The sequence below is a fragment of the Antechinus flavipes genome, chromosome 4 (assembly GCF_016432865.1).
Source record: "Antechinus flavipes isolate AdamAnt ecotype Samford, QLD, Australia chromosome 4, AdamAnt_v2, whole genome shotgun sequence".
NCBI lineage: Eukaryota > Metazoa > Chordata > Mammalia > Dasyuromorphia > Dasyuridae > Antechinus > Antechinus flavipes.
The window spans coordinates 214,605,632-214,622,226 of NC_067401.1; the positions used below are offsets into that span (position 1 = coordinate 214,605,632).

A 16,595-nucleotide genomic window follows, 5' to 3' on the forward strand; every position below is an offset into this window, starting at 1 on the left:
ATATGTGTATTATATATGTGAATTATGTATGTCATAAGGCAGCCAGGTGGCTTAATGGATAGAGTTTGGGGACTGGAGTCAGGAAGACCTGAGTTCTAATCTAGCTTTAGATAATTACATGCTTTGTGACCCTGGGCAAATCACTTAAACATTTTTTTTTTTTGTTTGTTTGTTTGTTTGGTTTGTTTTGTTTCTGAATCTTTCATACTGAAGAAGGAAATGACAAACCATTTCCATATCTTTGCCAAGAAAAATCCATGGATATTATGGTCCATGGGGTCCTGAAGGATTAGAGTTTACTGAATGACTGAACAATTATATATGTATATACATATTCATACATACACAGAATTATCATATATGTATATGTGAATATTGAATAAGGACAAGAGGCTATCAAGTCAGGCAGCAGCGAAATAAAAAATAGTAGAAGTAGTTAATGATTCCTTGACTTGTGATACTAAGACATATATAAAAATATGTACAACATCTAATAAAAATGGATAAATCTTTTGATTTCCATCGACAAGTTTTGTCTAAGCAAAGATATCCAAACAAATGACAAACACTGTACTACTGGTGGTTAATTTAAAAAACCCGACAAGAACAAAAACACACTACCAGAAGTAACCTAAAAAGTATGGCTAATGACTATGAAGACTTAGGCAAGAAATTGAAAAAAACATGGGTTGTATTTTCATTTTTGATGCCCATTGAAGACAAGATATACCAGAGGGGAAATTTTTATAGTCAAAGTTACCAATAATATATTAATTAATCTAATGGCTTTTTCTCAGGGCTCATCCCTTTGTAACTCTTTGCAATTTTTGATTCTATTACCTTCCCTTCCTAGACAATCTTTCCTCTGTGTTTTCATGATACTTCTCTATCTTTTGTCTTCCTATCTGTTCTTTTTTTTTTTTTTTTGGCTAGATTTTTTTTCTTATTAATATTTTTAATAGTTTTCATTCTTCTTCTTTACTATTTATAGACTATTCTTCTTGGTGATTTCATTAATATCTATGACTTCAATTGTTATCTCTATGCAAATGATTCCTAGATCCTTATATCTAACCCTAACTTCTACTTTGTATCGCCAACTGCCTTTTGTACATATTGGATGTCCTTTAGGTATAACTCAACATGTTCAAAATGGAAGTCATTATTTTCCCATCAAACCTCCCCTCTTCCAAACTTGCCCAACATTTTTTATGTGACCGGATCAACTTCGTTTTCAACTTTGGTGTCATCTTGAACTATTTTCTTTCATTCATCCCAAATAAACAATTTGTTGCCAAGCCTCGTTATTTTTTCAATCACATTTTCTTTCATATTTCTCCTTTCTACTCATACAATTTCAAATTTTGTACAATTTCACATCATCTCATGCTTGTACTATTTAATATCTTTTTAGTTGTTCTTATATCTCTTCCTATTTTAATCTATTCTTCATTCAGCTATGGGAACTTAAGTTCTTAAGTCACAATCCTTACAACTCAATAAATTCCAGTGCCCTCAATTACTAAGAAGGTTAAATATGAAATTTCCTGACAGCTATAATCATTCAAAAGCTTTCCCACCTTCAGAATCTTCTTAAACTTCCTTCTATGTACCCTATGATGCAGCAATTTTGATCTTTTTAAACTTTGTATAAGACATTGTAGTATCTGTCCCTTTTAACTAGCTATATTCCCTTGCCAGAATGTCTCCTCTATTCAAATTTTTTTACTGATTTAATTTAAAAAAATTCAATTCAGATGCCATCTTTTGCAGGTGGCCTTTCCATTCTTGCCTATACTCCAACACTGCAATCTACTTCCCTCTGACATGATCTCTATTTACATTATATATATACACACATATATACATATGTATATATATATATATATATATATATATATCTTCTATGCACTTAGTTATTTACTTGCTGTCTTTCCAATTCAAATGTGAGCCCTTGGAGACCAGGGCCCAGGTTTTGTTCTTTCCTTTTGTTGTGCCATAGTTCTTTTTAATTGTCCTGACTCAGTTTCGCTAATAGGTTCTGCCTCCATTTCCCTAAATTGTTCTACCTCTGCCTCAATTGTCTTAGTTGTAACTCCCCTTCTTCCCTCCCCTTTCCGGTTCATTAAGACTGAGGGCCATTTGCTCTAAGGTTATAAATTGTCAATGTAAGACTCAAGATACGGGGGAGTTCAGACTTCCTGGCTCCTAACTCCTTCTGTCCTCAAGAATTTATGGCACTACAGCCCCTCTAAATATTCCAAAAGATACCTCATTGACATCTTTAGCTCTGTTTATTCAGACATCCTGACTCTGGCTTCCAGATTCCCCCCATCCTGCTAGAACCAAATTTATGGTTCTGAAACTTCCCACTCTCAATGTTCTGATTCTGCCCTTGCCTTGGTCTACCCCTGTAGCTGAGCCATGTGGCTATATATGTCATTGAGAATTCACATTCACCACTGTTTGAGATGAGAGTCCTGTCCAGTCAATTATCCTCTCCAATTAATAAAATATTAAAAACTCTCTAATCTCTATCTTGTTTCAGTTTCTCTGGCATTACATTTTATCTCTAGAAATTAATAGAGAAAATTGCCCATTGTAAACATTTAATAAGTTTTTATGAAGAGTGAGGCATAATGAGGGGGAAAATGTATAAGATTAAGCAGATGCAATAGAAACAGGTTATAAAAAGCTTTAAATGACAGAGTAATTTAATTGTTTCCTAGACATTGTACCCTTCAAATTTTAGCTTAAGTACTGTCTTATACCTTAAATAATTCCAGTTTGCCTAGATGCTAGTTCTTTTTTTTTTTCTTCCCCATTTTCTTTCTTTCTTTTCTTTTCTTTCTTTCTTTCTTTTTTTTTTTTTTTTTTGCCTTCAAGGCAATCTAAGTTAAGTGATCTACCCAGCATCATATGACTAGTAAATATCTAAGGCTAGATTTAAACTCAGGACCTCTTGACTTTAGAACCAATGCTGTACCTATTATACCACCTACATACATCTCACTACTTCATTATATTTAACTATTTTAAATTTTGCAAGCAGTTTTTGCATTTTCTTTGTTTTATGATTACTCTTTTCAGCAATGGAATGGAAGTTCCCTGAGAAAAGTCCTTGAATTTTTAACATTCAGTACATTGACTGATGAACAAAAGACATATAATGAGATAAGCGGATTTATCAATTGTTGAGCAAAGAGATAACAATAACTATGCTTTAAAAATTGACAAATTCTCTATCTGTGAAAGCCCTCCCTCCCCACATGGCTGGAAGAATAAAAACTAGGTGGTCAATTCTAATTGATTGAATTGAGTTTTGTTTTGTATTGCTTTTAATGAAACAAAGTTCTGAGCATCTTTTGGGATTTAGACCAAAGTTCTATTGTACTCTAGCTTGGCTTCCTTCACCCATTTATCCTATTATGATGAGAAATTAACTTCTAAACTTTCTTTGTTTCCAATTTTCTTTCTTAATGTAATTAGCCAGAACTTCAATGCCATTCCTATGTTCAATGCTCCTATTACCTGCTCCTGGAAAAGAAAAATCTGTGGTTAATAAATTTGCAACTCCTTCCAAAGTTTATCTTTGGGGAGGTCTGGGGAGAGAGGTTAATTACTCATAAACAGATAGGATAGGACGTATCTTGCCATTATTGTTTAAGAAGATATTCAATGGTCACTCAGAAAATCAGTATAAGGCACTAGGCTAAGATTCAAGCCTCATGTTCCAGGGCCTGGAACCTTAGTTAGCAGATTCCTACTGTTAGAGGATTATACTTTACTTATTTTATAGTTCATTTCTTACCATTTTCAGCATGTTTCTGGCTTTGGGAATTACTCCCCTCCTAAGGGCGTTGTGTTTGTCTACTATTTCTTCCTGGATATTCTCAACTTCAGTAGAAACTGTTTCATATGGGACAATTACTGGTTCACCCTGTTACAAGAAAGATGTGTCAGCCTTAGGTTTGTTTTTTTTTTTTAATTGTTGTTTAAATATAACAATGTCAAAAAATTACTAAACAATTGTGTAAGTAATCATATTTGAAAGGGAAATTCTTCCAAGAAATATGGTATTGTTTAATGCTTTATTTCTCTCTGTGTCTTCAGTCTCTGTCTCTTTCTTTTTCCACATAGGTGTGTGTATTACTTTATTTCTACACATATCTCTCTATCTATGTTAATTGAGGGTTGATCAATTATTGAACAGGAAAGAATATAATCAGATAGTCCTGATTATGATATTGATATGTATATATTCATATATGTCATAAGGTAGGTAGCAAACAATATTCTATGAATAGGACAGTAAAGATATTTTAATTAATAATGACTTATGACAGCAGTCACAGAAAGTAGATGTTCATCTCTGTCAGAAAATTTTAGGCTAGTGGATTTAGAGCTGGAAAGTACTTTAAAAGTCATTTATTCTGACCTGTCTTCTGCTACTCATACACAAATGAGGAAATAGAGCATGAGAGAGGGATAGTGACATGCCTGAAAAAAGTGTGACAAAACTTAATTTAAATCCAAGTCTTTTGATTCTAAATTCATCACTCTTTCTGTTGTACCATACTATCACAGTTCCTTGATATAATTTTTAAAAAGAACTGTGTGATTAGATTATAAGTACAATATAAAACCTCCCATCTATAAGTAAATCAATTACTTCTAAGATTAAATATGAATTCTTCTGGCAGTTAAAATCATTCAAAAACTAAACTTTCCTACCTTCAGAATCTTCTTAAACTTTACTCCCTTCTATGTACCCTATGATTCAGCAATTTTGATCTTATTAATCTTTGCATAAGCCATTGCATCATCTGTCCCTTTTTAGTAGCTATACCCCCTTACTAAAATGTCTCCCCTCTTCAACTTTTCTTGATGATTTAATTTTTTTAAAAATTCAATTTTAATTGCCTATTACCCCAATACTCTGCAATCCACTTCCCTCTGACATGACCTTTATTTATATTGTATATATTTTATATGTACTTAATTATTCATTTGCTGTCTTTTCAATTAGAATGTGAACCTTTGGAGATCTGAGTCTTTCTTTTTTTCCATAAAAATTAGTAGAGAAGAGAAAATCATTAATTATATACAATAAGTGCTTATGAAGAATAAAGAATGATGAGGGGGAAATATATAATAAAATTAGGCCGATGCAGTAGAGACAGGTTATAAAAAGCTTTAAATGATAGAGTAATTTTTTCCCTAGATATTGTACTTTTCAAATTTTAACTTAACTACTGTCTTATATATTAAACCATTCCAGTTTGCCTAGATGCTAGTTCTTTCCCCTCCCCCCCCAATTATGTTTTTTCCCCTTCTTGAAGGCAATCAGAGTTAAGTGACTTACCCAGTATCACCTAGTGAGTATCTCAGGCCAGATTTATATTCAGAGCCTCTCGACTCTAGGATCAGTGCTGTATCCACTATACCACTTATATACTCCTTACTCCTCCATTGTATTTGATTATTTTAATTTTGTAAGCATTTTTTGCATTTTATTTGTTTTATAATTGCTATTTTCACCAATAAAATATAAGCTCCCTGAGAAAAGTCTGAATTTTTTAGCATATAACACATAGACTGATGAACAGAAGACATTTAATAATGATACTGATTTATCAATTGTTGAGCAAAAAAAAATAATTAAACTGTGCTTAAAACAAAATATTGATGAATTGTCTACCTGTGAAAACTCCTCATCATATGGCTGGAAGAATAAATATTAGTCAACAAATTCCTTTAGATTGGATTGAATTTTGTTTTTCATTGCTTTTAGTGAAACCAACTTCATTAAACAGAACATCTTTGAGGAGGTAGGTTTTAAACTATTACACTCTAGCTTGGTCTCCTTCACCCAATTCTCCTATTGAAGTGAAATGAATTTCTGAATATTCCTTGGTTCTGATTTTCTTTCTTAGTGTAATTAACCTGAACTTCAAAGCCATTCTTTTGCTCAGTGAATCCTAATAACCACCCCTACATGAGAAAAAAAAAATCTGTGGGTAATAAATTTGCAATTACTCACAAAGTGGTTTTTTTTTTTCTTTTGTTTGTTTTGTTTTGTTGGTGAGGGTAGGAAAGGTTAATTACTCATAAACTGGTAGAATGGCTTGGCTTGCCATTTTTATTTAAGAACTTACTGGATGGTCATTCAGAAAATTTGAATAAGTAGGTAAGCTAAGATTCAAATCTCATGTTCTAGGGCCTGAAATCTTAGTTAACATTCTCATTCTTTTGTAGTATTAGACTTCACTCAATTTATAATTCATTTCTTACCACTTTTAGCATGTTTCTGGCTTTGAGAATTACTCCCCTCCTAAGGGCGTTATGTTTGTCAACAATTTCTTCCTGGATATTCTCAGCTGTAGTAGAACTGTTTCATATGGGACAATAACTGGTCATTCTATGTCTCCAGTTTATTACTATCTATCTATACATATCTACATATGTCTTCACTGATGGTCGATCAACTATTGATCAGGAAAGTAACATAATCATATTGGTCTGCTTATGATACTGATATGTATATATGCATATATGTCATAAAATATGGTATGGTAGTTCCATTCTGGTTGTCCTGCGCACTTCTGCCCTTGCAGGAGAAGTTGCCTATTGCTGAGGGCAATACAATAGTGATAGGAGCTGGGAAATTTGCCTGACCAACCTCCCTATTGCTCAACTAAGGCAACAATCAAGTGTTAAAAGTGCCAAGCAAGCATCAAATGCTGAATTTTTTTCTCATTAAAATGCTTTGAATATTGAATTCCATAAATTTTGAAATAGATGAGTGTCAAAGTCCTGTGTGTGTGTGTGTGTGTGTGTGTGTGTGTGTATGTATGTATGTATATATGTGTGTGGCATTAGCAGAAATGATCAGGTACAGAAGAGACCCATGCAGAAATGAGGCACTTCAATTAGTCAAGGATGATCCTGAGGTAATATAAAGTTGAGCTCATACCTTTAGAATCAAGATAGTCCAGGAAGTTGTAGCCATCAAGCAGAAGAAGAGGTTTCTCAGGGCCATATCTAAAAAAAAAATGTGTTTTTTTTTCAACATTAGAAGAGAGCTGATTTTTGTGAGGTAGAATACAGATTGCAAGGAGCATAGGTAGTTTTAGTTCTGATTCCAAATCTATTTGTATCTTAATCATGATTTCATTAAACCTCCATCTTTCTTACAATAACTCTCCCAAGAAGACAACATTAAAATTTTCATTTTCCTCTCAGTAAAGACAGAGGTAGAGACTTTTCAGAACATCCAATAAAAAGGTATTAGTCTATTTTCAAATTATTTTCAATCTTTTGAGCACATAGCATTAAGAGGTATGGAATGGAGTTAAAGAACAACCAAAGGATAGAAGTCTCAGTTTATTAAAAATACCTTTCCTTCTCAAGAGAAATAATTAAAATCAACTCCCCAATTCTTGGCCATAGAGGAAAAGATTATTGTGTATGAATTGGGTACTAAAGATGTTTTTCTTAAACACCAATTTTTGGTTTTCTTAAAATGAGATTAAGACATTCTCTAGATATAAACTAAGTTTATCTGTTTCAAGAGATTTCTATAAACTTTCAATGGTAACAGTGGAACTAAATGCAATGTGAAAAAGATGGGCAAAGAAAATTAAGGAATAACAAATCAATATCATGTGATTCATAAAAAATATAACTGTTCCTAAAATCCGAAATTTTATATTTTAATGATGCACCTGGGCATGATATTGAGCTATAGCAATAACTTGTCTACAGTTATATACTTTGTTCTTGTGGGAGGATTGAAACTCATGTCTCATGGATTTTGTTTTAGCATTTCCATTTGTTTATGGCATCTAGCTTCAATGAATGAATGAATGAAGTAATTGATGAACCTAATTTTATTAAGTGATTACTGTATATGAAGTTTTGTGAGAAGCACTTGATATAAAGGGGGAAAAACAAGCTGAGCAGTACTTTCATTTTTTTTTTTTAATTTGCAGATAGAAACAAGTGTATTTAAATAAAGATATATGCATTGGTGGAGGAGTAGGAGAAGACAAGCAGTTGGAAATCTTTCACATGATTTGGACTGGGTCTGAGAGTCCTCAGTCAATTCTTCAATGTGAGTCATACCTTATATTTACTCAAATAAATCCTTACTCGGTTCCTCTGGTGCCATTTTTTTTTTTTTTTCATTAGATGTGCTTCAGATCTAATTCAGTTTAAGGGGCAAGTCTTCCACTTTCACAAAGTCCTCTTCATCAGATTTTTCACTTAAATGACTAGCTCCTTGTTCATAGCACCCATAATTCAGTGTCATAACTTCTAACCACAGAGATTTCAGGAGTTTATGAAGCAAATTTTACTTTATAATACTTTCATCTTAACTTTTTTGCTACATTGAGTATATACTCCTTTAACATTCCATTGAGGCCTATTACTCTCTTCTCAGAATCTTTTCAAATGCATAAAATAAAATATGTGTGGATTCATACAATTTCTCCCAGTAGTGAAAGAGTCAAAATCCCCAAAGAGAATCAAGGTACTCAGATTGGTGTAAACATTTCTCAAGCCATTTCCTAGGTTGAGATAGCACTTCTGTGATGGACCTCATTTAATGTAAACAAACTCAGTGATGTCTATACTAGCAAAGTTATCTCAATCCATGTGCAGATTTATCATATACATGTTATATAACTATTTTCCTTTTCTAGAGTGCTAATGATTTGCCACTTTTGTATGATTCTCAATAAAGATGCCATCAGACTAAGATGGAAGGGCAAGCAATGAGAAGAAAGCATAGGGGAAAACAGCAGAGATGCCATAAGACAAAAGTGGCAGATAGAAATTAAGGGAAGTTAGAGAGAACTGCCATTGAATATAGTTAATGTTTCAAGTTACAGACAATGAATTATAGGGCAATAAATCAATTAGGTCCTTCTTTAAAGCAGCTAGTTAGGAGCTGAAAGCTGCCAGCTGCTGATAAAAGGTGGATATGGGACTCCTAGCAGCTACTCCTTTGCAGGGGTCCTCAAACTTTTAAAATAGGGGGCCAGTTCACTGTCCCTCAGACTGTTGGAGGGCCGGACTATAGTAAAAACAAAAACTTTGTTTTGTGGGTCTTTAAATAAAGAAACTTCATAGCCTTGGGTGAGGGGGATAATCGTCCTCAGCTGCCGCATCTGTCATGTGGGCTGTAGTTTGAGGACCCCTGCAAGGAATTTTCTTAATCTGCCTTCCCAGATCTTAATGCTATTTGGTTATGAAAAGACTGGACTTGCTCCCTTTTAAATTCTTTGTTCTATATGAAATGAACTTGATAAGGAGGAGAAATCAGTCACCCCCCCAGGACACATAAAAACACTGGTTTGGTTGGCAGAATACCAAAGAGGAAACAAGGCAAATATGACTCTTCCCAGTGTTACCCCCATAGACTGGGCTCCCATATACATGTGAAAAGGGGTAGCAGAGTAGTTAGAATGATAGTTTTCACACCAGGGAAAAAATTCTGGAGAATATCCTAGTATCTCTGCTGAAACTTTGGAACACAGGGAAAAGGAGCTAAGGAAAGAGAAGACCTTGTCCGCTGCTGTGAAAAAAGGATGATATTTTTGTGCCTCTTTAAGGAAACAATTCAGAATGCCCTAGATCAAAATGATCAGCTACATAGTTTGAAGAAGAAGGAGCAGTCCCTCTGAGGGCATCTTTGGATCAGTACCCAAGAAAGCTGGCAGCCCTGATGGAGAGGAGGAGGATGAGAGAGAAGGAGTAAACATCCATACTCACCCAGTGGTTACTCATAAGATGAATCATAGATAAAATATAGGACCAGAAGAAAATTCTGTGAGTCAATCTAATGTAACTGAGCAGGCAGCTTATTGTCCTGGACACAAATTGAGCTAGAGGAGTTGGGGAAGCAGTTCTGGCAGAAACTGGGTGAATCCTTAATAGCCTGGCTGTTGTGCCTATAGGACTGAGGGATAGATGATATCTTATGCTCTGGGGCAGAGATGGAAAAGCTGGCCTCAGTAACAGCACACCCTCTGTTGAGGCAGAGATTGTAGAACAGTTGGCAGAATGTACAGGGAGATCCTAACTATTTCTGATGGAATGAGTGATTGCTGCAGGTGTAGTTAGAGATAAGATACATAACAAACCTGATGATTACCTCTTGGATTTGTGGTGGCAGTTGCACCCTAAGCAAAGGGAAGGAAAGAAAATAGTTCCAGATGCCCGAAGTAAAGCTGGAGGACTACAGGAATATGAACCAGTTTCACTGGATTGTTTTGCTATGACTTGGCAGAAGTGGCCAAGGTACCTGGGTGTCTGGGGACAATGGGGATCAGAGGCATTTCTGTCACTATAAAGGAACTGCATAAAGTGGACATCATCCAGGAAACCTGGAGTCTATACAATGCCCCAATCTAGCCAGTTCATAAGCCAAATGGGACTGTTGATTACTGGGAGCTGAACAAAGAAATCCTACTTTTGCATGATGCAGTTCATTCTGTTTGGGAATTATTGGATTAATTAACTCTGACTTTGGGAACTTACTATATTTTGGATTTGATTAATGCTTTTTTTCTCTGTGCTGATACATGAATCTTCACAGGATCAGTTTGCCTTTATGTGGGAAGGATGGCAGTTCATTTTTACAGTATTGCCAATAGAGTATATATGTATATAGTCCCACCATAAACCATGACTTGATGGCCAAGGATTTGGAGGGGGGGTCTAAATCGAAGAGTATAAAAATATTTATTATTTATATATTATATATATCATAATTATATTAATGATATATTGCTAAACTTTGATTCTCTGTCAAAACTAAAGCTCACGGCACTATTACTGCATTTGCAATCATGTGGCTGGGCAGTGAATACTGTGAAGACCTAGGGACCTGGATTGTCTGTCAATTTCTTTAGTTATTTGGTCAGCGTTGTACCCAAGGCTGTAATTGATAAGATACAGACATATCCCTGTCCAATTTATTTGGATCTGTTAGGATATTGGAGGGTGTTTATTTTCCATTTGGCCTAATTGTTCAGACTCTTGTATAATCTGATAAAGAAAGAAATTGCCTGGGATTGAACAAAGGAAATAGAGCAGACTTTCTTGATGACTAAGAGATCCATTAAGTAATTTCATGTCCTGATAGTAATTGGTCCAAGAAGGTCTTTTGAATTAGATGTACATGTGACTTCAGAAGGTGGGGTTTGTGGTAGCCCTCAGAGCTACTAAGCAACATTCACTTGCCTTTTGGAGCCAGTTGTGGAAAGGAGCTAAGCTATGTTATAGTTAGATTTAGAAGCAGCTGGCAGTTGTAAATTCTGTGGCCTAGGCCACAGAGTGAATCATATAGCAGGCACCTGTGATGGGTTACAATACCTCGTAGTGAGGTAGCTTAGATTCCCACTATGGGAAAGTGGGGTACTTATCTTGAGTGATATAGCAAATTGTCTAGTAGTATGTTGAGTACAAAGTTGCAGAATAAACTAGGACCTTTGGAGTTTCAGGACTTCTAAGCTCTGCAGGAGCTACCTTCAAAAAAGTTCTCTCCTAGGGAAAAAGCCTTATATAGAGAAGGAAAAGGAGTAATAGCTGAATCTGTTTAGTACATAGATGGGTCTAGTTCTAATGTAAATGCCTTGTGGATAGCTTCTTGCAATCCATCCCTATACTAATATGTTGTGGTATGAAGCAGGAGTAGAGCAAAGCAATTAATGAACTGTTATAAGCAGTGTGGCTCATAGTGTGCAGGGAAGAGAGCCATTTGATCTTGTATCCCGGTAGCTGTTTATAGAGGACTCACATTGTGGGTAAGCAGATAGCAGATCAACCGATGGGTGGTTGAGCATCATCCATGTGGGGACAAGCTATGTTACAAAATTTATGGTCATGAGAGCAGAGCGAGGAAGTTAATTTTGTTTTATGTAAGTGTCCACTGCCTGTTGCAGAGACAAGTATGATGAGGCTGCCATGATTTGTAAAGTCAGCAGGGTGGAAAATCCCCATGAAGGAAATGTAGACAGCTTGTTTAAAGTCTAGTGAGTGTGTCCATGAAGGAGAGATAGCTCCTTGGTTGTTTTGTAAGCTTTTGCATACTGGACCATGTACAGTATTGCTAGTGGCCCATAAAGCAATACTGTCTGACAAGTATTAAAGCTCAGGAAACAGTGCAGCTGCTTGTTCCATCATATGTGCCAAAGCCCTACCACATAGTTCAGGTCAGTTGGTACAGGACTAGGTACCTTTGACATGGCAACAGGTAGATTATATAGGACCAAAATTGGCAGTATGAGTTCACTGTAGTAGACACAGCCACATTTTTTAATATGGATATCCAGTGTCAATTCCCACACAATGCACTATGGTCCAGGCACTATGGTCAGGATCACCTGAGTACCCTGTATGGATGACAGCATGCTACTGAAAGTGTAAAGGGAACCCATTTTACTGGTCATGAGGTTGGATAGTGGGCTGTTGTTCAGAATGTATAATGACAATTTCATGTCCTGTGTATTCCAAAGGTTGATGGCATGATGGAATGTTATAATGGTTTGTTCAAAGCTGGTTTGAAAGCCATAACTAATGAAATGCCAACTTAAAGAAGTTGGGGTGAAAGATTATGGACAGTGGTCCAGATATTGAATGACAGACCCAGAAAAGGGGGACTTGCCTTTATTGCAGTTTTGCTCCAGAAGGCTGCTGCCCCTCTGCAGTTAATAGTTTCTTCACTAGATGCCCTGATAAAGCCTAATATGGGCACCCAAGATAGCATGCTCCTACCAGTATCCTGTGTTTCATTGTCAGGCATGAGAGTTTGGTTGGTGTGGCCCTGGAAGATGATAGCCCCTCATATTTGGTGGCTTAGTTTTATAACCCCTTATGGACCAGGTTTAAAATAGAATTTGACAGTGACTCCTTGGATTCACAAATGTATGGTCTTTAAAGGTACAAATGTATATGTTTTCTACCAGTCAATCCCTTTTGAGAGGGATATATTCTTTTTCTATAGGCAATTATGAGTGAATTCTCAAGTGCTTCTTTATCCATATGAGGAGTGGGCTACTACTTTTGCTATGTTGATGAATTGCACTTAGTTCAGGTTCTATACTGCTATTCCTTTAGCTGCTGGAAATGGACTACCTTAACATTTGTAACCTTCCAACTATGGACAATTGGACTTGTTATAAAACATCACTTGTGTTCTTTGAGGAATAAAAAGTATCCAAGACTGTAATGATACAAGCAGAGCTGAAACAATGTAATCATCCTTGTTCTTTGTTGTGTGCTAATATTCGGGATGGTTATTCTTGGTTGACTATTCAGACCTTAGAGGTTCCTTTCGATGCTCCTTTGTGTTGGAAAAGCCCCCATGGTTGACACGAGATGGGTGGCTTACTGAAACTGTATGTCAAAAGATTATTAGGATTAATTTCCCTGTTAGTAGGACAAATACTTCTGTTATCATTTTACTCTGTGGAGCTTAAAGGACATGTGATAACAATGGGTGAACATACATAGTAGGGTTTTGGAAAGGAAGATGAATTGGGTGATGTGACAACCATGCTAGCACCCAGGATACCTTAGAATCAGCCAGAGTCAGGATAAGCAAAAGTCCTTAGTCTTTATTCTTGGTCTTTAGGGGTAGAAATGAATAGAATGGAAGCAGAATCTCCATGACCACCTTCTTCCTCGTCTACTGCAGAAAGTTAATCTGGCTAGTCTAGTCCCTCCTACAATCCTCTATATACACCAATCATTGAGCCAGCACAGGATAGTGGGAAAGGCCCCACTTGTGTGTGGGTTCATGCAATTTCTCCCAGTAGTAAAAGAGTTAAAACTGTCCAAAAGAATCAAAGTCCCTAGGCTGGAGCAAAAATTTCTTAAGCCTTTTCCTAGGTCCAGATGGTCCTTCTCTGATGTAAACAGGATTTCTTGTAAAGTAAATTAATTTAGTGGTGTATATCCTAGCAAGGTTATCTCAACTCATGTATATAACTAGTTTCCTTTTCACATGTGTACTGTAGGTACTCTGTTTTGATAATTTGCCACTTTTGTGTGATTCTTAACAAAGATGCTAATAGACTAAAGTGGAAGAGCAAGCAACGAGAAGAAGGCAGAGGGGAAAGACAGCAGAGATGGCATAAGGTAAAATTGGCAGATAGAAATTAAAGGAAGTTAGGGAGAACTGCCATTGAATATAGTTAGTATCTCAAGCTACAGACAAGTTATAGGGCAATAAACCAGTAATGATTATAAAGTAAACTATTAATATTAAAATAGTTGTTAAATATATATATATATATACATACATATATATAAAATTTTGTGAAATGCATATTGATCTAAAATATGTAAATTATGCAACTGCAATTTGTTCATTTCTTTTTTTTTTTTTTCATCTACACAGTTACTTTTACATATATTCAGGTGCATCTGGTATGGCTAGAATATGGTAGACGATGAAGTCTACTGACTTTATTTCTGACATACTCTGGGGCTTCCCTGAGGCTTTGTATCTGGCTAGAAAAGTCTGGGAAAACCACAATGACTGTGTGGGACCTTGGCCAAGTCTGGCGTAGCTTCTGGAGCATATCTACATGCTAAATTTAGTAATATAGGACTGTGTTTTGTAGATCTCTGATAAAGTTTGAGTTTGCTAAGGAGAATGTTAATAGTTTCTAAAATTGTTTATCTCTAAAATACTTATATAAAATTATATATGCATCAAAGTGGTTTTTAATGCTATCACACTCAGTTGATACAAAACTAAAGTTTTGACCTTTTTTCTTTTTAAAAATTTGAAATATTTGAAAATTTGTGCAAAAACAATACATAAAACTAATTTCATGCATTACTTTAATTATATAAAATAAATTTAATTTCTTTTACTTCAAAATTTCTCTGATTTTTTTTTTATCCTGGCAGAATTCTCTTACTCCAAGTCTTTCAGATCAGTATATGGGTTTTATTAACATAGTTCAAGTCTTGTGTTACAAGACCAAATTAATTTGGAAAATACTTTATTACTGTATTTCCTCTAGCCTCCTTTAGGTATGCCAAGATAGTCTAAAAGTCCCTTCTGTAATCTCCAGATTCGTTCAATAATTGAGCTACTCAATGAATGCAAAGATTTACAATGTCTCCAGGGAGAAGATAACGCAGCTATTTCCTGGTTCATATAATCAATACAAGGCACAGCAAAAGATGTACTTTTGGACATGACCACTGTATAGATTCATTTTCTTAAATGTACTTATTAATTGAAATGTGGTTTCTTCCCACCTTCTCTCAGGTTTTATGTTGTGTGACCATGAGAAAGTTACCTAACCCATCATAGCCTCAGTTCCCTATTCTTTAAAATGGGAATAATAGCACTTCCTCCACATGGCTGTTGTGAGGATCAGGTATAACAATATATGTAAAGCATGTTAAAAACTACAAATGTTACATAAATGTTAGTTATTTTTATTATTATCCTTTCAATTAAACAAAAGATCTGAACTGTTCTTTGTGGTTTTTCAAGAGAAAGAAAATTGATCTTGAGATCAATTCAAATCCCTGATTAGATACTTATATGACATGGAACATAATTCATCAAATAAAAATAATAGCATTTATATGCTTCAAACACTGTGTTACAGTGATACAGTGTTACACCTTACAAATATTCTCTTGTCTGATCCTCACAACAACCTTATGAAGTAGGTGCTCTTGTTTTTTTTCCATTTTACAGTTAAGGAAACTGAGATGAACAGAAGTTAATTGATATGCCCAAGATCACATAGTAAGTATCTAAATATAGATTTTAACTGAGATGTTCATGAATACCGGCTAAGCACTCTACTACTTAGAATGCTATATACCACATATGTGTGTATGTATGTATACATAAATATATGCATATCTTATGTCTTAAAAATAGAAATGGATAAGGAGATAGAGAAGAGATAGAATAATAAAAGAGGGAAGAAATACAAAAACAGACATACAGGAGCCAGAGACAGATACAGAGGAAAACACAAACATTCATGAAGATATATAAATTAAGGCCAGGATGGTTGCAGAAAAAAAAGAAAAAAAATATAAACAAATGAAATTGTAACAAAAATTTAAAATAAAATATCCTCATGCACTTTTACAAAATAGGATTTATACCAGGGATGGTTCAATATTAGGAAAACTATTAGCATAATAGACCATATCAATTACAAAAGATGAATTACAATTGTAAAGCTTCATTGGCTCTCCTATCTGTAATTCAAAGAAAAATCTAAAGTAATTATTTTAGTGGTACTATACTACCATATATTTTTTTTTCAGTTAAAAGTCTTCAATATGGTTTGTCCCTTATGTTTATTACAATATTAGATCTATTTGATTTCATGTATGAGTCATAGGCAGCCAATTGTATGCTTATCCAGACTCAGAATTAACCATGTGAAAGAATGATTTATATCAGAAATTGAGTCAAGAAGGTCCTTTCCTTAATTTTTTTATGTCCACCTACCTCTCATCTATTCTTCAGGCACATATATCTAGTGTTAGAAGTTCACAAATACTACTCCCATTGAATTGTTGACATTTTTTAA

At 34.9% G+C, this 16,595-nt stretch overlaps 1 protein-coding gene across 6 annotated transcripts in view; it reads right to left on the bottom strand.

Annotated features, from left to right (window-relative positions):
- LOC127561837 (serotriflin-like) overlaps positions 1–10,039 on the bottom strand; it is a 47,225-nt gene extending 37,186 nt beyond the window's left edge. For 2 of the 6 annotated variants that reach the window (XR_007953547.1, XM_051997133.1), the window contains exons 1-3: positions 9,781–10,015; positions 6,977–7,044; positions 3,812–3,940 (exon numbers count right to left, since the gene is read on the bottom strand). Coding sequence is in view for 5 of the 6 variants with exons in the window: in XM_051997133.1 (XP_051853093.1) it covers positions 3,812–3,940; positions 6,977–7,042 (195 nt within the window). In the remaining variant the exon portion in view is untranslated. Of the gene's footprint in view, positions 1–3,811; positions 3,941–6,976; positions 7,045–9,780 lie in introns of all 6 variants that reach the window. The other 4 variants (XM_051997130.1, XM_051997131.1, XM_051997134.1 and 1 more) reach the window with 4 other exon arrangements.
- Positions 10,040–16,595: the final 6,556 nt, after the last annotated feature.